Below are 26,359 nucleotides of genomic sequence, written 5' to 3'. Positions count from 1 at the left end.
CTGGGGGGGGAAGAGTGTGGAATGGGGGGGTCTCTCCCCCCCCATCCTGATCAAACAGTTGTCAGTGCTTGATCAACAGTCCTCAGTCCTCATCATCTCATATGAACTCAGTGATATAGGTTGTGGGGAAGGAGATAGGCAAGACACCAAAAAGTAGCAATAAATTTAGAATTCTAACAATTTAGTGATTCTTTAAAAATTACACCTCTGAGAGAATATTTTGAGCGGAACATTATCTTGTAGGTATGAATACATTGACTTCTGCTTTACTATAAGAGTGAATTTTTGCAACAGTTTGGCTGTTGGAAAGAGGCTTTAGGGAAACAAATATGTTACATGTCTGAGAGATTCTCAGTCATCCAGGTCATGGTTGTCCCAGTTGACTTTTAGCTATACAATTTGGGATGAACACCCTTTGAATGGTGTGAGAATATGAATGGATTTCCAGAGGAAAAATTGCAGACTACAAGAACCAGGAGCACTACTCAGGTGACCCTGAGGACACAGATAAACCTCCAAGTGCTTCAATAACCCTCTAAAACAGAGGTGTCAAACTCAATTTCATTGAGGGCCACATCATTCTTGTGTTTGACCTTGGGGGGCGGGCAGATTGGATGTGGCCAGGGTGGGCATGACCAGTTTGATGTCACTTGTGTCGGGGTTCCTATAGTGGCCTGGGCTCTCTGCCAGTGAAAATGGCTTCCTGAGCTCTGTTTTTGGTTGCAACGGCTTCCTGCAACCCGCTGCCAGTGAAAATGGAGCTCAGGCCACCCGTGACTCTCATAAGCTCTGCCAGTGAAAATGGAGCTTGGGGGGACAGCCCATGGCCCTCTCAGAAGTTCTGTTTTTGCTGGCAGAGGAACGGTCCTTTGCTGTTTCCAGGGTGGCCCTACAGGCCAGAGCTAAGCACCCCACAGGCCGGATCCAGCCCCCCCCCCCGGCCTTGAGTTTGACACCCCTGCTCTAAAATGATTCAAATTACCAGCTGTCTGCAAGAAATATAAATCCAATTGCCTCTTGAAAAAGCACCTTTGGAAAACATGTTACATGATACTATGGATGATATTAATCAAACAGAATGACTATGGCATTACCAGTGATAAATCCAGATATTGGTTTCAAACTGTGGAATTGCTGATCATGCTTTGTTCTCTCTTCCACAGTTATGGCCCAAATGTCCAGGCTACCTAATTCATAACAAAGACATTGAAATAGGAAAAACAAGTATTATAAATAATGGTGTACCTTCTTAAGGAGCTATGTAGAATTTAAACATTGCCAAATTTCTTTTTAAAAGCCACAAATTAAAAGAGGTTTAAACAATGCCTTCTACCTCAGGTTGAAGGAAGCAAAGCTTACTAATTAAGCAAAAAGAAAATATTCACTATAATAACCTAAAGAGCACCATAAATACAGGCTGAAGAATTGGAGTTCACCATAAATGAACAGTAGAAAACAGCCATGAATATATTTCTGCTGATCAAATGCCTATGCAATTTAAAAATCAGAGATAGCAGAGAAAATGTTCTATCACAACTATGAATCGTGTTACGATGGCATAGTCCCCTTCACCAATGCCATCCAATATGTTAAATCTTTGGACTTCAAATTTTTTCTCTAACTTTTGTTCAGGCTGCTTTTAACTCTAGCCATCCTGATATCCTTTCTCTAAGGTATTTTTCTAACTTTTACAATTATTCTGAAGAATGAGATACTTTTGGCTCTGCAAATCAGAGCCAAATTGTGTTTCTAACACAAGTTTTCTCCCTTAAAAAGAAATGTACAAAAATATTGTAATGCTTACCTCCAAAAGGTGTTGGAAACTGAGCCATGATTCAGCTACTTTAAGTAGCTAATAGATGTCTGAAATAAATGCATGCATAAAAACAATTTGGAATTATTAAAAATGTGAAAATTTGAATAAATGCAGGGAGGGAGGGAGGGAGGGAGGGAGGGAGGGAGGGAGGGAGGGAGGGAGGGAGGGAGGGAGGGAGGGAGGGAGGAAGGAAATGAGGAAGGGAGGGATTCCATTATATTTTTTCTTAACAGCATTAAGTCTACCACAAATTGTTATAAATTTATTCTAAATAATTTACATAGTTGATTATTTTAACAAATTTTAGGGAAAGTGATGGAAAGATAATGTGATGGAAAAACAAATGCTATAAATTTTTTAAAATAGGATTGTTTAATTAGAATGATAATGTTTAATTTTATATAACTGCAAATCAGCTTGCATGGGGTTTTACAGTGCTTAAGAAGACTAATTCTCACTGAGGCTCCTCATCAACTTAATAGCTCTCTTCTAATCTTATACTAGCTTATAATATCTATTTTTACCCAGAATAAGAGACAATATTCCAAGTGAGGTCTCACAAAAAAGAGTAAAATGGAATAATTACTTCCTGGGATATGGATTTTATGTACATCACAAAATAACATTGCCCTTTGGCAGCTGTATCACATTATTGGTTCATGATCAACTTCTAAAAATTAGGTATAAATATAGCTGCCGGCCATGAAAGCCAGCTGTGACTTTGTGCCACTCTCCCTCAGCCCAACCCACCTCACAGGGCTGTTATTGTGGAGGAAACAGAAGAATATGATGGCTTCCTTGACTTATTTATAAAAATAATAAAGGTGGGATAAAAATAAATAAATCTCTAGGGAATTATGGTCTCATTGTCAAACCTGACACTAAGGAGATCTGATATATTATATATATAATTACGTTTTCAATATTAAATCACATTTTAGAATTATTAGTTTATAGTTTATAAATCAATTATATATTAATTTGCAAGACCAAGGCAATATTTTAAATATATTGTAATTAGTATTGATCAATCTACATTTTTCAATTTCTTTCCAAACTAAGTAGCCTGGAAACTTTAATTTTTTTCAATGTTATTTTAGTCATACATCAGCATAGAACTAATATAATAATTATGCTAAAATAGAAATAAAAATACAAATTCATATTGATAAAATAAGGTAGAGAATTACAGAATACAGGAATTAAAATGCAAAATCCTGTAACATTAATTTTACAATAAATAATGTAATGCTATAAATATTTAGTATACGTATCTATAAAAGGACATATGTAATACTAGAATTTAAAAATATGGTGAGAATGAAATATGAAGCAGTAAAATCTAATTAACGTAGAAAAATTGTCAAGGTAGGTTTAAAATTATATGATATAAAGATATGGTCAAGATATAAAGATATGGTCAAGATATAAAGATATGGTCAAGATATGGTTAAAAACCTTAACCAACATGGTTAAAAACCACAACCATTAAAACAGTCAAAAAGCATCAGACTAAGTTTTAATTTTTACAAATGTTTTAAAAATTCAATAGTTAAGCCAATCTAACAATACTGTTGAATGTGAGTCTCAATTTACTTCAGCCATTTTAAAATTGGCCATAATAACCATAATATATTTACACTTAAAGAGATATTCAAGGTGATCCCCAAAATCCAGGATCTACCAAGATTTCAGTGAAATGAAATATCTTCCCTGTTGAATCCAAAGACATCTTGATCTCAATTTTGAATCAGTAAAACTAAAATAAATGCCAACAAAAGGCATGAAAGCTCAGAAAATTAAATCCAATTTGTAGAGTGAGAAACGTGAAGGATGACTTCATCACAGAAAATTCAATAACTTTTAAATTCATTTTAACATCGTGAAAGCTTTGGAAATTTTTTTCCAAAGAATTCCAAAAGGAGAATCAATGCAGAGTTTATACTTTCAACATGTTGGGAAAACTGTCAACATGAAACACTGTCTCAATTAAAAAAATTCCCAACGTATTAGGATAAAAATAGAATAATTATTCAAATATCTCGATATCAAGTCTTATATAGCCAAATTTATAAAATAAGTAGTCAGGATGCCAACATGTTAATGAAGTAAGATTATGAAAATAAGTTTCTTGCAAATTTATAAAACATAAGGCATACAGTAATCTCTATCTGATACACTCCTACTACAATACCTTTAATATTGTCAGGGTTTCAAATTTCAAAGCAGACATTCTAAAAACAAACAAAAAAAGGAGAATGAGGGGATTCTTTTTTTTCTTTCAAGCAGTTTCATGTTTTTATTTGCTAATATAGGTATATACTTTGTTTTACAATAAGTTTATGAAACATAACAATTAAACAGATAAAAACTATGGTAATACAAACTAAAAATACAAAAGGATAAAAATAAAAAAACACAAAGTGCAGAAAATAAGAGAAAAAAATGAAAGAAAAATAGTAATGAATAAAACAAGCAAAAACAAATACAGTACCTTCCCTCTTCATTACAACACACATAAACGATGTTAGCAACTGATCACCTTCTCTTAAAATACAACAAATGATCTCTACTTCCCATACCTCATCTTTTATCCATAAACAAATCCTCATGATCAAAACTCCACTAAAGATTACCAGAGATAACAACTTATCTATTTTAATCTTGGTAAAATAAATCAACTTTATACTTCCTTATAACAATATTGATCTTTAATCCATTCAGATAATGTCCTAGAACATAGTTTCTTTTCATTTTTCTTTGTCGCTTCTTTAAAAAGCCTATAAGTTTCTTCTGTTTACCTCATGTTCAAACTTCAAAGTCCCATCACATCATGTTTTGTTTTAAGAATTCAAAATAACAGCATTTTCCTATAAGAAGGATTCTTACAATTTCAAAATCTTATTCTAAATCCATCTGAATCCTTAGTCCATAACTTGCACCTTTTGCTGTTTTTTAAAAAAATACTCCTTAAATTTGTATTTAAATTTTATTTTGCTAAGGATTGAAGGAAAGTCACCTGGTGCTATAAAAATATTGGTCCAAAGGTTCCTAACAGTTGAAAAGCAGTTAAGAAACAATTTCCAAAAGTGATTAAGAAATTAAGAAAGCTACATTACAGTTGGGAGCTTGGTAGAAATCCCTTGACTCAAGTTCAAGAATCCGCAGGTTATGCATTGGGTCTGTCTAGAGCAATCCTACTCCATCCAAGTCCAAAGATAATAAACCTCCAGATACAAAGGAACCTCACATCCTCAGCCACTCTGTATTACTAGGGTTCAGCTGAAGCCTGTTGATCCCCATCAAGACACTCACAGCTTCCGGACATCGCGAAAGGATATCACAGCATCATTTCATTCACTGAGATAGAGATACAGTATGCTCATGATACCTCATGCTATGCTGATGGATGATCTCACCCAGCAGTTTCATGTAAATGTTAAAAAGGAGTGGACACATCACCAAGCCGTGAAGGACCCTACAAAAAGGGGGCTGTGGGCTGGACCTCTCACTTCCTATCAACAGCGACTGGGACGAGCCTCAAAGGAAGTAGATGAACCTCCACAAAATTGTGCCCCATCCCCAACTCCCTGAATCAGCCCAAAAAGATATCATGGTCATAGTACTGAAACTCATTGAGAGATCAAAAAGGATGGAGGTACTACCCCATCCCACTTTGGCCAGAGATAATCTAAAAATATGACCAAAACTGTTTCTGTCCCATATCAGGGTCTGAAGGCCTACTGGAAAGGATCCAGATAATCTATTTCATCCAGGAACTTTAGTTTTAGTGCCATCACTTTCCCTAAAAATTGTCCAATGGGGTCCAGCAAAGGCTTGAGAAGAGGGCTCACCAGCACCCTCTTAAAGGGAACTGCAAACAACCCTTCCAGCAAAGAAGAATTCACCATCACTAAGACCTATCCACATGCCATTTCTAGGGACAGCCTTGAGAACAAGAAGTGTATGGATCTAATTCCTAGGTGTTGGTATTTACAGTCTGGAGGACCCTGTCCACTTCCCCAGCTTCAACAGGATCAAATTGTTCCCATATTAACTGAATAAGGTATCTCCACAGGACTTGTCCCATTGCTGGTATCCAACTGGGATCAATTTTATCTGCCAATTGCCCACCCTCTGACACCTGCTGAAATATCCCCTGCCTACCACCACCTGAATATTGTAACTCACCCTGAGCTCCCACAACCTTCATCCTTTCTAGCTTCCTTAGCTGGGGATCCATCCATCCAGCCACATACATCCAACATCCTACAACCAACAAAGCATTTTCTCTCAGCACCTCTAAAATCCTAACCCCGCATCCAAAAATGTCACTCTCCCCAGCCTCTATAAATAGTCTTTAGCTAGAAGTTCAAGATGTAATTTATTTATTAAACAAATATCCCACTTTTCTATTTATAAATCACTCAAGGTGGCTTATAGCAATTGAAAATAAAAGTAAAATAAAAAACAATAAAATTAAAATCAAAATTAACTGAACTACATAAAGCTTATTTAAAGATATTGATTTTTGCTATTTTCCTTAATGTTGACAGTATTTTTTGCAGGATTTTTCATAACCACACAGAACAAGGCCCTCTATTCAGTAATAGAGAGCTGACCTTCTGAAAATAAAATGATCTTCAAGTGAATCCGCTCATTAAAATAACCAGGGGATGAGCCCTAAAAGAGTGAGGGCCTAAACATTTTAGGTCATATTTATGCAGAAATATTTAAAATTCAGATGGGTTCACAATTTTTTAAGCATCCCTGTATTTCTAAGCTTGAGAGTACATGAAGAGTAACATAGATTATAAAATGCACCAGTCTGTTGTCAATTTCCTGAGCTCTTCTTAATCGTCTAAGGGCTCTCTTGCCAAGCTGTTGGGATAGAAGCCTGCCAAGATTCCTGAAGATAATGTTCTGAAGCAATTCAGGCATTTGCTTGCTACATGGCCTGCAATTCCACAGGTGGGCACTTAGCAACTGGTATTTTAGCAGTGCAAGTCTTGGCTATGTATATCAGGGCTTTACAGTAACAATACAAACCAAAGCCTCTTCTGTTTGTTTCTGCTGTGGGCAGGGGTTTCTATTTGAATGGTTTCTCTGGTGTTAAGGAGGCTAGAGAGAAGAGAATTATAAAAGCTCTTTCTCTTATTCTTTCCTCCGTGTCTCAACTCCTCTAATTGCCCATCAACTACAATACAACATTGGAACAATTCCTCCAAACTCTCTTGTATGCCAATAACTCATTTCTCAATTTGTCAGCAAGTCTCTTCCAAAACTGGTCAAAACAAGTTTATTCCATTCCATATCCCTGACAATGTCTGGAAATCCAATATATAAATACCAACTCTGCAATGACCTTTCTTTAGTTTGTAAATTTCCGAAATCACTGTTGTTGTTCTTTCCATCACAAATCTTTGCATGACAAATCTTTGCATGAAATATGGGTAATAATTCAGCAATTGATTTTTGCCTTCAATAAGGTGCATATCCCTTTTGGTAGCCTCTTCTTTCAGTGGACTCAGAACAAAGGCAAACCTGGAGTGATCTGTAGATAATTCCGCTAGTCCCAATAAGAGGGACCAGAATCACTTGGATTAGGGTGGAATTTATTTAACACCAGCAACAAGGATAAGTTAAAACCATTACAGTCCCCCAGTCACATGATCAAAGTTCAGATTGGCAGCCTGCCTGCACTTATGGCCAAAGGAGTGTTTTAACTCCCATCATCTGCCTATCTTTTCCCCATTTCTGCCTTTTAGTTGCTCTGCACAGAAACACGTCTTGGTGAGGTGGCAACACATGATGTGCTGGGGCTGAAATAGACGCAATCTCAGCTGGCTGCTATCTCCCCAGGTCTCTATATTAACCCCAATGCCATCCTTAACACCACTGACAATGAAGATCGCTACCTCAAGATTCACATCATGGCATTGGCCAGCCACCTCTATGCCATAACACAAAGCTGCCCTTGCCCCACATTCCACCAGTCCTGCAAGAAATCAATATGCAAATGCAGTAGTGTGGGCACAGCCTTTTTGTAAAGCCTCAGAAGCATCACAAGATAGCAGTGTGCAATTTGGCGAAGAGCATGTGCAGCTCAGGATATTTTTTATATTGCATCTTGTAGTTTTATGTTGCATTTAGTACTTATAATTTATCTTATAATTCTGCAATAATTTATTCCACTAAAGTAGAAACAGAAGTCTGTTTAACATTGATGTTTGCCAATACATATTAATCAGTAATATAATAAATTTTAGATATCCTATCATTTATTATATTACAGATGAATGCACTCAAAAACAATATTTATACATATCACTGTCATTCTTTATTGTTTCATGCCTCGAATGAGAATCAGAAGAAATGATAGTATATTTTTTGATTAAGAAACTTGATTAAAACTCATAAGCTTTCATGAGATGAAGTATTAATATGCATGTATGTGTATATTCAAGTTGTAGTAAAAAGAAAATGCCTTTTAATCAATTTTGTTAATTGGAAAACATGTTACCATACTTTTGATTTTTGATTACTACAACTCAGATGGCTTATACTAGCACATAACTATGTGAGATAAAGCAAACCAATCTAGCCCACCTAGGTTCACTTATTCTCAAAACATCCAACTAGTATGATTCATTTTTGCTTGATAATTTCTAGTTATTCCCACATTCCATGTACCAACTATATATGATCTTATAAAGCAAGGAATACAGGTAGTCCTCGACTTAAAGCAGTTCATTTAGTGATGGTTCATAGTTACAATGGCACTGAAAAAAATGACTTATGATTATTTTTCATATATATGATCAAAAGGTACTTGGCAACTGATTCATATTTATGACAGTCGCAGTGTCTCAGGGTCACCTTTTGCAACCTACTTACAAGCAAAGTCAATGGAAAAGCCAGATTCACCTAACAACCATGTTGCCAAATTAACAACTTCAGTGAGTCACTTAACAAATGTGGCAAGAAAGGTTGTAAAATGGAGCAAAATTCACTTAACAAATATCTCACAAAGCAACAGAAATATTTTTCATCAGTAACTATAGCAGTGCTTTTCCCTTTGGAAGTTTTAATCATCTGGCATCTAATTGACCTAAATGTTACAGCCTTGTACATACTGTACGGTTTTATTGGCAACAATATCCAAGTGGTTTCTCACTACCTTCTTCCAGGCATGATTTACTGTGTCTTGCCTTCTCTCCTAGGTGAAATGAATTTCCTCATGCTTCACTTGTTCTCACTCTTGTTGCAGATTGCTCTCTTAGCTTTAAATCCCTATTTAAATTCTTCCTGCAAATATGACTCTATTACAGCATCACATTTAGAGCCATTAGAATCGTCAGCCCTCTCATGACATTGATATTAATTAGTTCATTCATTCATTCCCTAGAATTTTACTTAATAACTACAGGTAGTCCTCTACTTATGAACACAATGGGAACCAGAACTTCTGTCACTAAGCAATACAGTCATTTAATCAAGTAACTGTGCCCAATTTTACAACCTTTTCTATTGAGCTCCTTACGTGAATCCAACTTCCTGCACTGACTTTTCTTGTTGTTAAGTGGCTGGGAAGGTTGCAAATGGCAATCATGCAATTCTGGGACACTGCAACAATTGTAAATATATGCCCTTGCCAAGCATCCAAATTGTGATCACATGACCATGGAGACACTCTGATGGTTATAAGTAAGAGTACCGGTCAAAAGTCACTTTTTTCAACATAATCATAACTTTGTACAGTCATTAAATAAATGGCTTTAGGAGTATTATTGATAGATTTAATTACTACGCGTTTATAGATTTTCTCCTGGTCTTCTCCTTTTTTAGAATATTACTTCCAACAAGTAAAAAAAAACACATTTCACAAATGTGTAGCATGGGAGAAAGGGAAGCTTTTTTGCTAAAACTTGCAATTCAAGGTTCATAAAGTAAAGAGGTTGAACACGGCTCCAAATTTTTGACAACCTTTATTATTTTTTTATCTAATTTTCCTGCAAGCAACCAGAGAATTGTTGTGTTTAGGATAAATATGGCAATAACTGTAACTATCAGTTATTCTGCAACAGCAAAACTGGAAGGAGACAGACTTTGGCTTTTGCAGGCAACAGAAAACCAAGGCCCAAAAGGAAGTATCCTTTGCATTTTGGAGGCTCAGCATAATAGGGCAAAGGCAAATTTGACCCAGAAGAGGAGCAGATATCTCATACTTGTGTTTTCTTCCCTTTTTCCCCAAGCACAGATCTAGCTAAAATAAAACTGTACTCGGTAACATCTCAGTTGGCAGAACAGATTGATTATGTCAGGACTTTCAAACCAAGCTGAATCAAGCCTGGTAGTATTTGAAAGGGACCACCAGAGCTGCAAGCTAGGCTGGAAAGTTGAAAAATGTAAGCAAAGAAATCTAAAAACACTTTGATATGCTCTCAACAAAATCATATAGTAGGGTTCACAATTCAAGTTTAACTTGACAAGAGTATTTATTTTATTTTTATTTACTGTATTTGTTAAGGCCACTCATCTCCAAGAAGACTTCGAGAGGCTTACAATCTTTCCAATAAATATGCTAAAAACACAACTAAAAACCATATGACTGCCCCAAATTTTAATTTTTCTATACCTATATGTAATTTTCTGTACTTTCTATACTGTTCTCTTGTAGAAGTCCAGTATGTCTAGAAGGATTTTAAAAATAATCTCACAATAATACTAATAATGCTTAAAAAAACATAATTTGTAATTCATATAAAGCAGAAAAGCAAAAAGTTGTTTAGAAATCAGTCCTAAAGTTTTTGTTATCCCATAAATTAATAAGTAAAGAGGGACTGATTGATTTATTTTAAAAAATAAATACCCTAGTCCAAACTCTCACATTTTAACATGAACGGAGCTACTTTTGAAAGGAGTTCAAATTACTAATCAGGGCTAGTTTTTGTTAGCAAGTTACTCATATATCAGCATTATCAATGCAAGGTAATCTGACAAAAAATAAAATAAAAATAACAATTGAAAATAATAAATACATAAATTAAAAAGAAAACAAAAAACCTCAAAGGGCAATCTCAATGGACCAAAAGGTCTTTTTCTGCTGCTAATTTTCTATGTTTCTATTTCCAGGCACAATTCAAGAAGATAGTCATAAAACTTTACATAATTTGACCTTATTTGAAATACCAACTATATAAAAGTTTTGTAATGAAATATAAAACTTTGAAATATGAAATATATGAAATCCATATTATTTGAAAAGCTGAATTTAATATCATTCTGCCTGGGTTTTCAGACTCTGCCTTATGAAAAACTTCCTACAATATTTGAGGTTGGTTTAAATTTACCTTATTGGCTTCTTTGTAATTTACTGGATTTTGTATTCATATTCTATTAACAACTATGGAGAGTAGCTGTGGTTGGAAAGGCAAAATATATATTCAATAAAATAGTCGAAACTCAGTGAATGGAGTAGATTTTGCTAATTTTACCAGCTAGGCAGCATGGATTCAATTTAAAGGGCTATTTAAAATGCAGGGTGCAATGTTTAAAATCCTAAACAGACTAAAGAAGGGGGCAAAATAAGAATGTCCTAATCTGAATCTGTAAATATTTCAGACTATAAGCACCATTGATTTCAGCCAACAAGGATAAAAATGCTGATTCAGCTGAACAAAGTTTGTTCAACACATACTTTGGGCTTCTGCTTGAGAAAGGATAACTATGTTCTGCAATAAATCTTTATAAAACTCACTCAAATTTAAAAGACAATTGCTAGATGTAACAGTATTTTAGCCTTCAAGTGCATAGTCTAGAATTACATATTCAAGAATTGTTTCCATTTCCATTTAAAACTATCAGCGACTTTTTGTATTTGCTCTAAGTTTTATTTTTTTATGCTCAAACTTAATATTTTTCCGTTTTATTTTAATATATGATACAGCATTTAATTATTTATTTTCACCTTCTGGCAAGTTGGTTGAAACTTTAGCTGAAATACATTTAAGCTTTCCTACTGGCTAATTTTTCTATGTTGTTACTTTATATGCAGTTTAATGGGTTTTTTTTTATTGCCTGTTTGTAACTTTTTGTACTTTTGAAAGTTGCCAGATTCTGCCTCTCAAACTCCATTTTTGGAGCAGACCGATTTGCTTGCCTAATCATTACAATCTAATTTCTGTATGCTACACTATCTAGTTTCCACTCAATTAACGATATAAGAAATAAGATGTTTATAAAAGATATAAACATCCCTGGAGGATCATTTTGAAAAAAATTAGAAACAATAACTTAACACATAAAGGAAACTGACTTAATTCCTAATGCAGCAGATGCCATGTTTTCTGTCTGTTCTAAGAAAACAGTAGTTAGATTCCTGAAGAAACAGATAATTCTTAAAACTAGAGGCAACAAGATGTTCTGCATCCCTATGTTAAATCATGCCATAGTTATTTACCCTCCTCATAAACGCTGACATTTCATCTTCTAACTTTTGAACTATACTATTGAGCACAAGATACACTGCAGTGCCTTTCATTCATTGGATATTACCATTCAAGTAGTTATCTGGGATTTTTCATTTTTAATAACAGTCATCTAAATCAAAGCTGGCCACAAAATGTGTTGGAAGCATTTTCACTAGAGTGGGGGGGGGATGTAACTTTCTTGGACACAGGCTGGGGCGGGGAGGGTCAGTACCAGACAGTGCAAGCCAGGCAGATGCAAAGATGTAAAGGTTTTTTTACTAGTATTTGTTTTGCCAGAAAATGTCAGAGCCTAATGTAAATGAGATTCCTCTCAATGAGCCATGGCTGCCAGGGACAACAGTTCATGGATTATCCAGCAGAGGATTATCCAGTTATTTGTCTGCGTTACTATATAATCTTCCAGGGAGTTGATCAGAACCGATACAGTACAAACAAGCTGATTCATAAAGCCACGCAAGAGAGGCGTTGACACCCTTTCACAGACGAGGCAGGGCACTCGCTTGTCCGAACTGGCCACCAGCCATGCACAGAGAACAGGGCCCGTCTTTCCAGCACACCCTTTGGCTCCGGCTCCTTCCATCTATTCCGCCTCCTCCCACTAGGGAGTCAAAAAAGGTTCACCCAGCGGGACCCGCGCCCGCATCGTCCCTAGTCATAAATAAATAAATAAATACATACATACATAAATAAATAAATAAAAGCAATCACGGCCACCAGCGAAGAGCTCCCGATGCGCGATAGAGGTCACTGTCCACGGACCAGGATCACGCAAACCAAGGGGGCTGATGCGATGAAGAAAGAGCGGGGCTAGGAGGAAAGAGGACGAGGCAGAAGGCGAGAATCTGGAAACCATCGGGAGGGGGGAAACAGCCCCGGACACATAGAAGGCAGAAGGGGACGCCGTCTGCGGCCCCAACCTTCGCAGCTCTGGGAAGGACCCGTAGCAAAGCCTTGGGGAAGGGGCTGGGTGCCCTCCTCCTCCTCCTCCAAGCGCCTGCGCTCACCTCCCCCGATTGACCCCTGCGCTCTCCCCGCCAAATCAGCCCTTTCCCACAGCCCGACTCCCTTCCACTCCCTGCCGTTACCTCATTATCTATCGGTCTCGGGTGTCCTCCTCACAATCTCGGCCAGGGCGGAGAGGAGACGGCTGGGCCATTGCCTCTGCCAAACGCACCATTCCCGTCCCTCCCGCGCCCGCTCCTCCTCCTCCCGCCGCTGCTGCTTTAACCGCCGCCGCCTCTTTAGAGTCACCGCCGTCTCGGGGAGAAAGGAGGGGGAGGGGGAAAGAGACCTGCCCTCCCGGCTTCTTCTCCCTCTCACACGCCCGCTGTATTACTGCGCAACGCGGAGAGAGACCAATCCCCGGGCAGCCAACCGAGTTTTCCTTCACGCAGCGATCCCGCCCCTCTTCCAAATGACGGACACTCCCTTCCACCAGTAGGAAAGGCGGAAAGGCCGCCCAATTGATCGCTGTAAGCGCCGATTTATATGATGCCTGAGGGACTTTCGAGTTTGCACGTATCGTTCGTTACGGTTACAAAACGGTAGCCGTAGTGAATGTGGAAATGATATAAGGAAAAGGTATATAGAGCTGAAGTGCCAGCCCAGGGAAGGTCATTAGAACTTCTTTTTCTATCAGAAAAAAAGTACACATAACCTCGAACACCATTCAAACCAAAGCACTCGGATTTTCACGTGTCCACTCCGACTTTTCCACCCTTCAGCAATTGGAGGGGCGCTGAGAACTGAAATCAGATGATTCGCCAGAGTAACCGGGAAATGTAGTCATTTTAATTCAGAAACTCAAAGAGTCGGGAAACGCTCAAGATACATCTGAATCGAAGATTCTTGCCCTACGGTCCCGCCTCTACTTTGAGTGACAGTCGGGTTGGCCAATTAACAGTTGCCTTTTCAGGGAACCCTTATTTGTAGGATTTGGCGATCGACGTTTCCGCTCCCGCGAGAATAAAAGGGGGGCCTCAAAGAGGTAATGGGCTTGGCGAGATAGTTGCGGACTCTTTTTCTCGCGTGGGTGAGGGGTGCTAGACGTGTGAACGGCAGGGAGTGAATGTTGCGATGCAGATTAACCCGTAACCCTCTCGTAATCACAGATAAGCCAAATCTGTTAAGGCGTGGGTTCCTTCTCAAAAATTAGAGGAAAAAATATCTTTAGCTAATAGGAATTCACATATTACGCTAAACTGTAACATAAATGATTGACCCTTAGCTTACAATATGATTGTTTAGGTTTGATCTGGTATATTATGTGAATTCAGGTTTTATTATTTGTAAATCATGGTTTAGTATTACCGTTTGATTCAGCAAAGAGTAATGTATACATTCAGACGCTGAATGGTGGTTTTGTATAGTAATCCTAAATTGAATTGAATTGAATTTATTATATTTCTATGCCGCCTTTTTCCCCAAGGGGACTCACATAAACTCACATAAATATTTTCTCATTGGCCCAATGAAAAGTTGCATCCACACAATGGATTAATCTGTAAATAAATAAATTTATTCAAACCTATACTATTAATTAGGAAGAAAAATACTGCTAATTTTATTCCAATTGTAAAGAAAATGCACTTTGGATCCAGTGCTATGTTGCTTATTATTACCATTTTGAAAGGAATAACACTGATGCATAGTTAATAGTTTTCTGAATGAATCAAATTGTTTGTATTTGCACAATAGGCAACCATAAATTTACCATGTTGGATGTATTGTGCAGCACATTGAATCATAAACTAATCACAGATGCATTTTTATAATAGTTGCTTTTGGAGAGAGGGACGGCTATACAAATTTAATAAATAAAATAAATAGCATCACAAATTGGAGTCCAATGAGGAGGTAGCATACTTCTTGTGAGCATGTCATTCAACCTAACCGATATCACATAACAATTTGGCATCAGTTTTGGAATGGGAAATAATACAGAAATACCACCTCTTTTACCTTCATATGTAAAGTATAGATTAACATCTACACACTTTTTGGGTAAAACTTTAAATTTACCAAAACTTACCAAATATTTAGATAGAAATTGTTTAGGATTACTGTATCTGACCTGAAGGTTTTCTAACATCTGAGTTTTAGAGCAACGATACTTTATTTTCTTCTCTGAATTTTAAAGATCACTATGAAAGGCTTATATTGGCAGCAGAATTCTGAAAAAGAAAGAGAGTTCATCTTCCTGGAAAAGGTGAGTTACATTGCTATCTTATCCATCTATTCAGAGTTCTGTATTCAATCAGGGACTGATATTTTCCCAGGGTTAAATTGAACAGTATATCTAGCCACCTAAATCATGCCTTTTTGCTCTGTTTGATCTTAAGCAGCCCTTTGATTTTAATTTTAAGTCATACGCTTAAGGCATCTCCAATCAATAGAGTTACCGTACTGCACTTCACAAGAATATTATCCTGAAAATGAGATATACATAGCAGCCAGCTCTCCAATTCAACACCAACTAGTAAAAGGATAAATAAGGATGCATTTTGTACCTGTTATTATTCAAGTTTTACAGCAGTGTGGTGGTAGGTTATTTCCTCAAAACTGGGATATAGACACATATACTTACAGTATACTGCTTTATATGCATATAATACTGCAATATTATTGCAGATACTAGTTGACCATATGGGAACGCACCTATTTCTATAAGTAACACTTATTACATATTAACTATAAGAAAATAAAGGTCATGCATTTGTGTTAAAAAATGGACTTTGAGTCTCGAGGAGCATAATATGCAGCAATGTTCCATTTGTTAAGAATCTGGGCTTATTACTGCAGTATTTGGAGAAGAGACAAGCTTACACTGCCTAGGTGGCTTTGGATGTTCAGAAGAGTTCAGAAGCAAGTGTACCAGTTGCAATGAAACTTTTTGAAACCAAGACATTGACACAAGTCCCAGACAAAACCCAACTAAACCCAGGCATCAACTATTACAAACCAGAAAAATCTATTTCTAAGATAAATGAAACAATATTGCCCATGTTTAGAGGCAGAGCTCCTAAAATTGAAACAATTGTGTCTAATTATTTGTGTTTAAATATCAAATAAATTTTAATTTTCAAGCTCAAGATCTGATGCATCCTATTCTTACAGACATTTTTTTCTTCTTCATGGAAACAACAAATAGAGGACAAATTACAAAAATTGGAATTTTTACCTGAGCTGCTGATGAGCTTGGGACAAGAAAATGTTACTTATTTCTCAGGCAACAAATTCCCAATGGAGAATTACAAACCGAATATAGTATGTTCTAACACACAGGACAGGTTAGAATAAAATGTTGTTTATGTTTCAACACACTTTGGCTCACCTATAAATAATACATTTAATAGGGGTTTAATGCTATTGAAGTTTGATATCTTGCCATCAGCTTTGCTTTCTAATTTATTTCCTAAATTTCAAAAAATCATCAATGCAGAAATGTTTCACCCTTAAAAGGATGAAACTATCAAATCACAGACTCATATTTTACTCTATTGTAATTTTGTCTGAGTTATTAAAAATTGGCTCCTAATACCTCTTTATGCTCTTTGGACAGAATTGTATATTTAGGGAGATATAGACTGTATATTTGGTGAATAAAGATCCAAGAATAACTCTCACAGTAACTAAATAAAAGCTAAATTGTAGGTTGTAGAATTTTGCTTTCTTAATAGCAAAATAGATTAAGCATGATCACAGGCCTTTTTTATATATATTATATCATGTTATTATTAACTGATTTTGTGATCTGTGTGTATGTAAGTTCCATTTATTTTAATCCATTTTCAGTCAAAAGGCCTTTATTTCCTGAAAGGAAGCAGGCAAAGAATCAAAATTTGGAACAGATTTCCAAATATTCTGGTGGAGTATAATTGTGTAAACCTGGGGTTCCCGGTCTTGACAACTTTAAGATACATGCTGGGGCCTGGGGAATTCTGGGAGTTGAGGTCCACCGGTCTTAAAGTTGCCAAGATTAGGAACTCCTTGTATAAACTATAGTTAATACAGATTTAATGGCATATTGGATTGTTTGAACTCAGGAGAGGGAATAGAACTATATTATGATAGGAAGAAACATGAAAGCATGTAGCACAATTCAAACTATGGTTTAGCCATTAAGAACCAAGCCTAGACTTATTGCTCTTAAAGTTATGTAATAATTTGTATTTTTAAAGTAGAAACCTCTAGATCCAGCAGTTTGTTCTTCACAGCACAGGAAAAGAAGTACATCTGTCAGCAAAATTTATCACTTTCCATTTTAAAAAAAATTATCTAAAATAGTGAAGAAACAGTGTAACCACATGAATTCAAGGAAGTCAGTCTTGCATTTTAGCAGGAATTGCTTAGTAATATTGAAGTCACAATGCATTTATCTTTGGCATAATTTTAAATCTTTGCTGAGCACAGCAAAGGAAAGAAGCTATTTCCAAAACACATTGAATAAACTATTTCAACATGATACAAGCCCTCTTATATTAGGCATAAATGATGTGTTACTATGCTGAATCTACTGCATTTCAGCCAGTTTTATTAAAATACCACTTTTATAAATGGTGTCCTAAGGCAGTTGTGGAAAGCATTGTTGGCAAATAATTATATGAAAATGATTTTACATATATTGTTATTTATTTTACAATTGTTTTGCCTATAATGTTTTATAGTACAGTTTTATAAAATATCTGCATATCATTAGATTTGCAGTTTACCATATTTTTTCTTAGAACAGGATTAAATGTTTCTGGGAAATATGTGCCACAGTTGATTATTTGTGGGAAAGCAGATGGAAGGGGTAAAAGTGAGAGATGTTTCAATTTTCCACTTTGTTTTTATAACATTGCTGTTCAATTCTCTATTTTGTTGTTCCAAAATTATAATTACTTTTCACTATTGTATTTTCTCTACATGAAGAAAAGCGCCTTACAGATTATAGAATAAAATAAAGTGACAGATTGGAATAGATTAAGCATCCCTGCTTGCTGTTGCCTCTTTGCTTCAATTAATATTCCTCTCCTCCCCCGGTTGCCTTTTGAAACCTAATATTCTGCTCGAATTTGTTACAAATCTTTGCATGTAATGTAACTCTGCATTTCTCTTTTCATTGCTGTTCCTAACACTGCTTGGATTACATTTTAAATATTTATTCAGCAGTACAGGTAGTCCTAACTTAACAACTACAATTGGGACCGGAATCTTGATCATTGAGGGAAATGATTCCTTCGCTCAATGAACAGAATTCTGGCATTCGCAGTTGCAGTTGTTAAGCAATCTGTCAAGTTGTTAAGCAGAGAGACAAAAGAGCTTTCAGCTCCCCTCTGTCTGTGGAAGGGAATTGCTTCAAAACTGCAGAAACACAGCTGGGATATTCAGGATGTGAGCTCTGTTTCTCCATCCTGTTTCTCCATCCTGTTTCTCCATCCTGCCTCTTTCCTGACTGGAGCAGTTCCCTTTCACACTGGAAAGTAGACAAACTCCAATGAGGTGCACAGATCCTGAAGATCCCAGGTTCATTCCTGCAGCCCACCGAAAGAGTTCATCTTCCCTCCACGTGGAGAAGTCCTTCAAAGGGCTGCAGTATTGGAGCCTTGATCTTCAGGATCTGACCTCTGTTTCTATAGTCCTTCGGAGAAGTTCCCCTCCTCTCTGTTTATGGAAAGAAACTTATTCGAAGGGCTGCAGTAATGGAGCTCAGATCTTTGGGAATTGAGCTCAATTCCTGTAGTCCTTTGAAGAGTGTCCCCCCCACCCAAAGAGCTGCCTGCTGGGAGGAAATCTCAGCTCCACAGCAGCACCTTACAATATTCCTTGTTCTTCCCGTTGACTTTCTGGGGAAACTGGCAGAAGATTTTGTAAATGGTGATAACATGATCATAGGGTGCTTGACCATTGGTTGTAAGTGCAAACTGATTGCCAAGCACATAGACTGCTATCACTTAGCACTGGAGGGGGTTGTTTTAGGTGGCAAAGTGCTTTACAGGCCACAAAGCACTCTTTCCAAGGCTATCATAACTCCAGGCGGTCATTAAATGACCAGCCATAACTTGAAGACTACCTGTATAAGCCTTCAGTTGCATAGCATCAAAATTTCAAAGAAAGTTTCAATGAGTAACCTTGATTGTCCTAATGTGCCAATGCTATTTCTCTGAAATACTGTATGTTCTTGACAGTTATTTATTTCTTAATGAAGCTACAGGTAGTCCTCAACTTACGACCATAATTTATGGTCTTGAGCCCAAAATTTATTGCTAAGTGAAACATTTGTTAAGTGAGTTTGCCCCATTTTACCACTTTTCTTGCCACAGTTGTTAAGTGAGTCATTGCATTCATTAAGTTAGTAACATGGTTGTTAAATGAATCTGGCTTCCCCATTGTCTTTGTTTGTCAGAAATTTGCAAAAGGGGATCACATGATCATAGTACACTGCAAGTGTCATAAATATGAGTCAGTTGTCAAGTGTCTGAATTTTGATCATGTGACCATGGGAATGCCTCAACAATTATAAGTGTGAAAAAGGGTCATAAGTCATTTTTTTCAATGCTATTGTAACTTTGAATGGTCACTAAAAGAACTGTTGTAAGTCAAGGACTCTCTGTATTGAATTTGCTTTCTAAAAATATATGAGCAATTGTGCCTGTGCTTTCTCCTAGGATAGCCTTCCTATTGTGAGTGACCACCATGTGAAAGTGCAAGTTAAAGCCTGTGCTCTTAGCTGGATTGATAAAAAGGTATTTTTATTATATATACATACATACATACATACATACATACATACACACATACATACATACACACACACACACACACACACACATACACACATACACACATATATTTGTCAAATGATTATGAATTTTTTCTGTGAATAAACTTTCATGCACATTTATGCAAGAAAGTTCAATATCTTGACCATCTTATCTGTATTTTATAAATTCATATATGAATCACAAACCAGTTCTAGACATACTATTTTATAGCAAACTCAGCTCACTACAAAGCTTGAAACATAAGATTATTTGTAAGCATATAGTTAATTTTAATCCTTCACTTTGTTTCCTAATAGATAAATTGATCTGAGTTTTTAAATTTATTTACTTGTTAATCAAATTTCTATGCTATCTATCTTACTCTCTAAGTGACTATGAGTGGTTTACAAGTAAAAAAAAAAAACCATAATTATAAGATCCTTACAAAAAATAACAAAAGTCGAAGATAGTGCCTTCAAACCATCAATTATCCCCAGCGGTTTTATATCGTTCTTGGATCCCCTGCCAGTTGAGAGAGTCTGCAATGCTCTTCCAGAAAGTGACAGGAGGGGGGGGGGGCTAACCTCACATCCGGGGGCAGAATGTTCCATAAGGTAAGGGTGACAGCAAAAAGACTCTCCTAGACCCCCTCCGGTCAGAATTCTTTAACCACAGAGTCCATAACATGTTCTTCCTGCCTGACTGGTGAGATGAGTTGATATAATTGAGACAAAATGGTCCTTCAGGCAAACTTTTACTTTGTCAAATATATAAAATGTTACATTAAGAAAGAAAAATAACATTGTATCCTAAGGCTCAAATGATTAGCTTCTCTGTCATAATAGTGAATAGGCAAGATCTTTGCAATGGTCTGTTGTACACAAGATAATTGATTCACTTACCACATATATGTTACTTCAGACTTTCACATGATTACCATTACACCTGCATTGGTACTAATACAGGTTTATGTGAGTGTTGCCTTACATAAATTAAGCACTCTTTTGGGTACATTATTTTGTCCCGTTAGTTCGATTGGCAGTATGTACATAGAAGTAGAGCTACAACTTACAATATTATGCATTCAAAAGTATATGTTCCATATAAAAAGCTAGATATTTTATGCTTTGATACTTATTTTAATAATTAAAATATAAAATAGAAATCTTATAAATAATTACAAATAAAGTACTTCTAAACTTATGCAGCTTCCTTTTAAACATGATAAAATTGAAAATGTATATGTATTACATACTTTTATGGTGAGACAGTGGTTAGCATGCAGTATTGCAGGCTAATTTTGCTGACTGCTGACTGCAAGCAGCTTGGCTGTTTGAGTCTGACTGGCTCAAGGTTGTTTCAGCCTTTCAGCCTTCCATGGTTGGTAAAACGAAGACCCAGATTGTTGGGGGCAATATGCTGACTCTCTAAATTGCTTAGAGAGGGTTGTAAAGCACTGTGAAGTGGTATATGTCTTATGTGCTATTGCTATTTTAGTCAAACTTTCAAGTGTTTACAATTTACAAAATTAAATTGGTTCTGGAATGTAATCATTATGAAAACTAAACTTTGATACTAAGTTTATAGTTTCAAGAATGCTAGACTTATAGTTTGGTGCATAACTTAAGAAGAATTTCTTCACGCTCAATATTTGCTTTCTGGACAAAATGCATTTTATTGCAGCTGTAGACTCTTTTTTCTTTTTTCAAATAATCAGGGTCTCCTTTTTATTAGCAGGAATCCATATTAGTATTTTATTACTTCCTGTGCAGATGTATTAATCTTGACAATAGACATTGTGTTATTGTAATTAGTTTTTATCAGAAATAAAAAAAGAGAAGAAAGTTCTACCTGTTGGAAGGGAAATTGCTGGTGTTGTGTTGGAAAGTAAGTATACTAATTTGCATAGTATTTCTATAAAACATTGATGTACTCCTGTATTAAAATTACCCGACCCTAGGTTCAGTAATCCTCTTACAGATCCTATTACTCTCTAAGAACCTACAACAATCCAGAATTAAACGGAATTACGGCTTCTCGGCTACTAGAAGTTGTAATTCTGCAATATTTAAAGGACTGCAGATTCTCCGCCACACCTCTAAAATAAAAAAAATGTATGCCAACTAAGAGGTATTTTGCTTTTAGCAAATGTGAATGCTAAAGGCTTATCAGGATTAAAGTGCAGGATCATTTTATTTACGAGTCTCTTAAAATGCATTTTTACTGGTCCTGTATAAAAGTTTGCATTAATGCTGCAATGGAGACAGTAGTTGCCACAATTATGCATACATAAGCCATTATTTTATAAATGACAATAACATGTTTATACAACATATTAGGCCAAAATTTAAAGAAGCCATGTGATAGTTTGCCATGATAAGTTCACCTAATGAAGTTGAGTGAGGGTGTTAGGAAATTTAATTTAAAACATTTGTGCCAATTATTATTTAATCTACAGAAACACCCAACTTGCATTAAGATACATTATCTTCATTAACTGAATTTATTTTGTTTATTGCTTGCATGTTATTGATTGATCTGTGTTTGTTTTGAAGCTATATATGAAATGGATATGTAAATTTAATAATCTTTTTCCCCCTTCATGTATTTGTTTTTATTCTTGGGAATGTAATGTCCAGACTTGCTTTCCTTTTCAGTCTTCTATTAAATTCTATTTCAAAGAAACTTTTTTCCTTGCCCTTCTCAGAAAATTTTAAAACTAACTATACCGTATTTTTCGGAGTATAAGATGCACCGGAGTATAAGACACACCAAGGTTTTGAAGAGGCATTTTTTAAAAAAAGTAGTTAGGTAGATAGGGATAGACAGGGAGAGAAAGAGAGAGAAATATAGTAGGTAGGTAGGGGGAGAGAGAGTAGTTAGATAGGTAGGTAAATAAAGGGAGAGAGAAAGAGAGATACAGTAGGTAGAGAGAGAGAGTAGTTAGGTAGGTAGGTAGATAAAGGGATATAGAGAGAGAAATAGAGAGAAATACAGTAGGTAGGTAGGTAGGTAGGTAGGTAGGTAGGTAGGTAGGTAGGTAGGTAGGTAGAGGAATAGAGAGAGAGAAATAGCGAGAGAGAGAGAGAGTAGGTAGGTAGGTAGATAAAGGGAGAGAGAGAGAGAAATACAGTAGGTAGGTAGGAAGAGGGTAGGTATGTAGAGGGATAGAGAGAGAGAAATAGAGAGAGAGAGAAAAATAGTAGGTAGGTAGAGAGAGAGAGTAGTTAGGTAGGTAGGTAGATAAAGGGATACAAAGAGAGAAATAGAGAGAAATACAGTAGGTAGGTAGGTAGGTAGGTAGGTAGATAGAGGAATAGAGAGAGAGAAATAGAGATAGAGAGAAATACAGTAGATAGGTAGGTGTTTCTGCAGGCACAGCACTTGATCAATGTAATTCTCATCAATCAGTTAAAGAGCTTTCCAAAAGGAAAAAAAAGTTTTTGCACTCTGCAAACCCCCCCTAAAACACCCCATTTTCACCAAAACTGGCCCATTCCCCCGCCCCCAAAAGGCATGAATGACCTTGCAGGGGCTTGCAGAGTGCTCCTGGAGGGGGGGGGCAAAAACGGGCCTGTTTTTTGTTTTAAAAATTGCATGCATAGCCTTAATGGAGGCTTATAGAGTGCTGCTGGGGGCTGGGGGGAGCCAAAAAAAGCCAGTGCTCATTTCTGCCCTCCCCAGCCCCCAGGAGCTATCTGAAAGCCTCCATAAGGGTATGCACAGCCATTTTGGTGAAGGGGCAGGGCTTCGGAAGGCAAAAAAATGTGGTATTCGGTGTATAAGACGCACCCAGATTTTTAGCCTCTTTTTTGAGGAAAAAAGGTGCATCTTATATTCCAAAAAATACAGTAGTTATCAAGTTGTGGATCACATATTGTATTAGAAGACTTTATAATAAATTATTATTAACAATAACGTTATTTTAAGTGCTATAGTTCTTTTATGTGTTTTATTGTTCCTTTATTTCCTTTTTTCCAGTTGGAAATAAAGTGTCTTCCTTTAAGATTCAAGATGAGGTAGTAGGTAAGTTTATCTAATTAACTAAAACATTTTAATTGTAAAAATTTACCAGTTAAAACAAATCTGTTATTTTGGAGCTTCCTGTTTATGTATTTTCAAATAGCCCATTGCTTAACTTTGTTGGCATTGAAAACTATAATTTCTTCTAGGAAAATTTTAATCCTTTTGGATGGTTAATATTTAATGAATATATTGACAGGATTTTTTCTAATCCTCCTTGAATGGACCATTCTCAATGCCATTATATCTGAATAGGCATGCATATGAAATAAAACGTTTTGTTTTGGACCCAGAATGTAATCCAAGACTCTCTGTGTGATCCTGTCCTTAGTAACTATCAGCATGATATATCTCATTGGTGACCTCTTATCTTCCCTGTATTCTTCCCTCCTTTTACATAAAAACAAAATTCCATAAGATCTTTCTATCTGTAAACCTAAAAAGAAAAACCTTTGGTTTCAATTGTACATTTACTTTTAAAATCTTCTGAATCAAATACATATTTGATCCCAGCATTTTCTAGCTTTCTTATATGTCCACCAAAGATGAAAAATACGTTCTCTGAGTACAATTCCAACTAATATTTGAAATTCCACCACACATTTGATAATTTATCCAGTGCCAAATACCAGCAATACATAGTTTTATAAATTGTTATAAATTAAGTGATTAAGATTATAATTCAGTTTAAATTTCAACACTTTCTTCAAAATATCCTCACGTTGGTCCAGCTATATATCTATTTTGTACATTTATTTTAATGTGTTACTTTACAGAACATGATTATTCAAGAAAGAACAATGAAGGGGGGATTTTTCATTCAGATTATTTATGTCTACATCAAGGACAAATTACAGTAAACTTCTCGGCTATTCATATTCAGGTGCATTACATGGAATTCAAAGATTTGCAGATCAATTATTGTGCTTGGATGTTGTTCAGCTGATTGTACTCTTGTCTTAAGCTGGAGGAAATCCTGTTTTCATAGGTATTTTACCATTGGATTCAGAAGAATCTGGATTGTGTGAAGAGATTCTGGTTCATGAGCATTATTTAGGTATGTAGATAGAAAACATAGTAATACATTACTGTTTTTGAAATGTACCTGCCTAAAGTATTCAAAAATTGTTCAATTTGTGAATAATAAGACTTGCTTAATATGAAAATGTTATCTTATATCAAACATTATCATTTGACTTTTTCTAAATAATAGTAGTATTAGTTATTATTCTCTTTAAACAGAAACTACAAAAGCTGACTCATTTGTTTCTGGTAAACTTCTCTTATTACTTCACTCACTCTTCCTTCTGACTAACCCTGAAAGTGTAAAAACAAGCACTTTATCCTGGATTTAAAAGCTCCATTTTTTAATATGTTATTCTAAGATGTTCTTGGTTTCTTTTGGAAGCATTTACTAACTAATAAGAAGGAAAATAGCCAAATCCCACCCCCCACCCCACCCCCAAAAAATCATAAGGGGTGGAAATAGAACATTGAGTTGGGTCTGGAATTAAAGTTACTATTACATGAACTGGTGTATACAGTGAACTCAGCCATGGTGACTTTAGTATATTGTAGAAAAGCATATTTGGAAATCTTCCACATTGCAAAGCAAAACACGTAAAATTTCAGTTGTAAAATTTATTCTGCGGTTGGAAAATGTGCCCCATTTGCTTTGAAATAGGGAAATGTTTGGATTTCATTTTGGAGCTATGTTTAGAGATTTGTAAGTGTGTACATATTGTAAATCATATACTGTAAATATATAGAATTTACAGGAAAATATGAAGTCTTATATAATCATATGGCATGTATAGGTTTGTATAGTATCTGGATTTCAGTTTGCTCTTGTATTTCTATAATTTTGAAACTGGTTTGGAACATCTTCGGACAAATTTCATATTAAATTTTGAATGTAACTTCTAGATTTCCAATGTTAAAGTATATAGTTTCTTAATATATGTATTTGAAAGCTAACCTAGCACTCAAAACAAGTTAGCCAATAACAATACAAATTGTTATTCTACGAAACAATTGACTCAACTACTTTTGACTTTTTTCAAATGTTCATGTCTTGACATCATTGTCAAATCAACATTATTCTCAAAAATATCTGGTAGTTGATCAACTAAAATCAATATATCAGATTTGTTAATAGAGAAACAAATGGAAAAGGGAGGATGTTGAATACTTTTGTGTGATAATGATTTCATAGGCATAGCAATTTGAATGTTTCATTTCAGTTGTTTTGTTTAAATTAATATACAAGTAGCCCTCGACTT

The 26,359-nt window shown here is 35.9% G+C and overlaps 2 protein-coding genes across 13 annotated transcripts in view; one reads left to right on the top strand and one right to left on the bottom strand.

The window, feature by feature from the left end:
* Positions 1-13,483, bottom strand: part of ITSN1 (intersectin 1) — a 98,249-nt gene extending 84,766 nt beyond the window's left edge. For 5 of the 6 annotated variants that reach the window (XM_032219613.1, XM_032219615.1, XM_032219616.1 and 2 more), the window contains exons 1-4: positions 13,395-13,483; positions 4,011-4,050; positions 1,805-1,863; positions 1,095-1,187 (exon numbers count right to left, since the gene is read on the bottom strand). In XM_032219613.1, the coding sequence (XP_032075504.1) occupies positions 1,095-1,187; positions 1,805-1,832 (121 nt within the window). In that variant the 5' untranslated portion in view covers positions 1,833-1,863; positions 4,011-4,050; positions 13,395-13,483. The remainder of the gene's footprint in view (positions 1-1,094; positions 1,188-1,804; positions 1,864-4,010; positions 4,051-13,394) is intronic. The other variant, XM_032219614.1, reaches the window with a different exon arrangement.
* Positions 13,484-14,089: 606 nt separating this feature from the next.
* CRYZL1 (crystallin zeta like 1) overlaps positions 14,090-26,359 on the top strand; it is a 40,239-nt gene continuing 27,969 nt past the window's right edge. The window contains exons 1-6 of one of the 7 annotated variants that reach the window (XM_032220229.1): positions 14,090-14,296; positions 15,449-15,517; positions 19,959-20,036; positions 21,869-21,941; positions 24,036-24,080; positions 25,066-25,134. In XM_032220229.1, coding sequence (XP_032076120.1) covers positions 15,455-15,517; positions 19,959-20,036; positions 21,869-21,941; positions 24,036-24,080; positions 25,066-25,134 — 328 coding nt within the window. In that variant the 5' untranslated portion in view covers positions 14,090-14,296; positions 15,449-15,454. The other 6 variants (XM_032220233.1, XM_032220231.1, XM_032220230.1 and 3 more) reach the window with 6 other exon arrangements.

Source organism: Thamnophis elegans, chromosome 6 (genome assembly GCF_009769535.1).
Source record: "Thamnophis elegans isolate rThaEle1 chromosome 6, rThaEle1.pri, whole genome shotgun sequence".
Taxonomy (NCBI): domain Eukaryota; kingdom Metazoa; phylum Chordata; class Lepidosauria; order Squamata; family Colubridae; genus Thamnophis; species Thamnophis elegans.
Note: the sequence above shows the minus strand (reverse complement) of the source record. Positions and strands in the feature narration are given on the sequence as shown.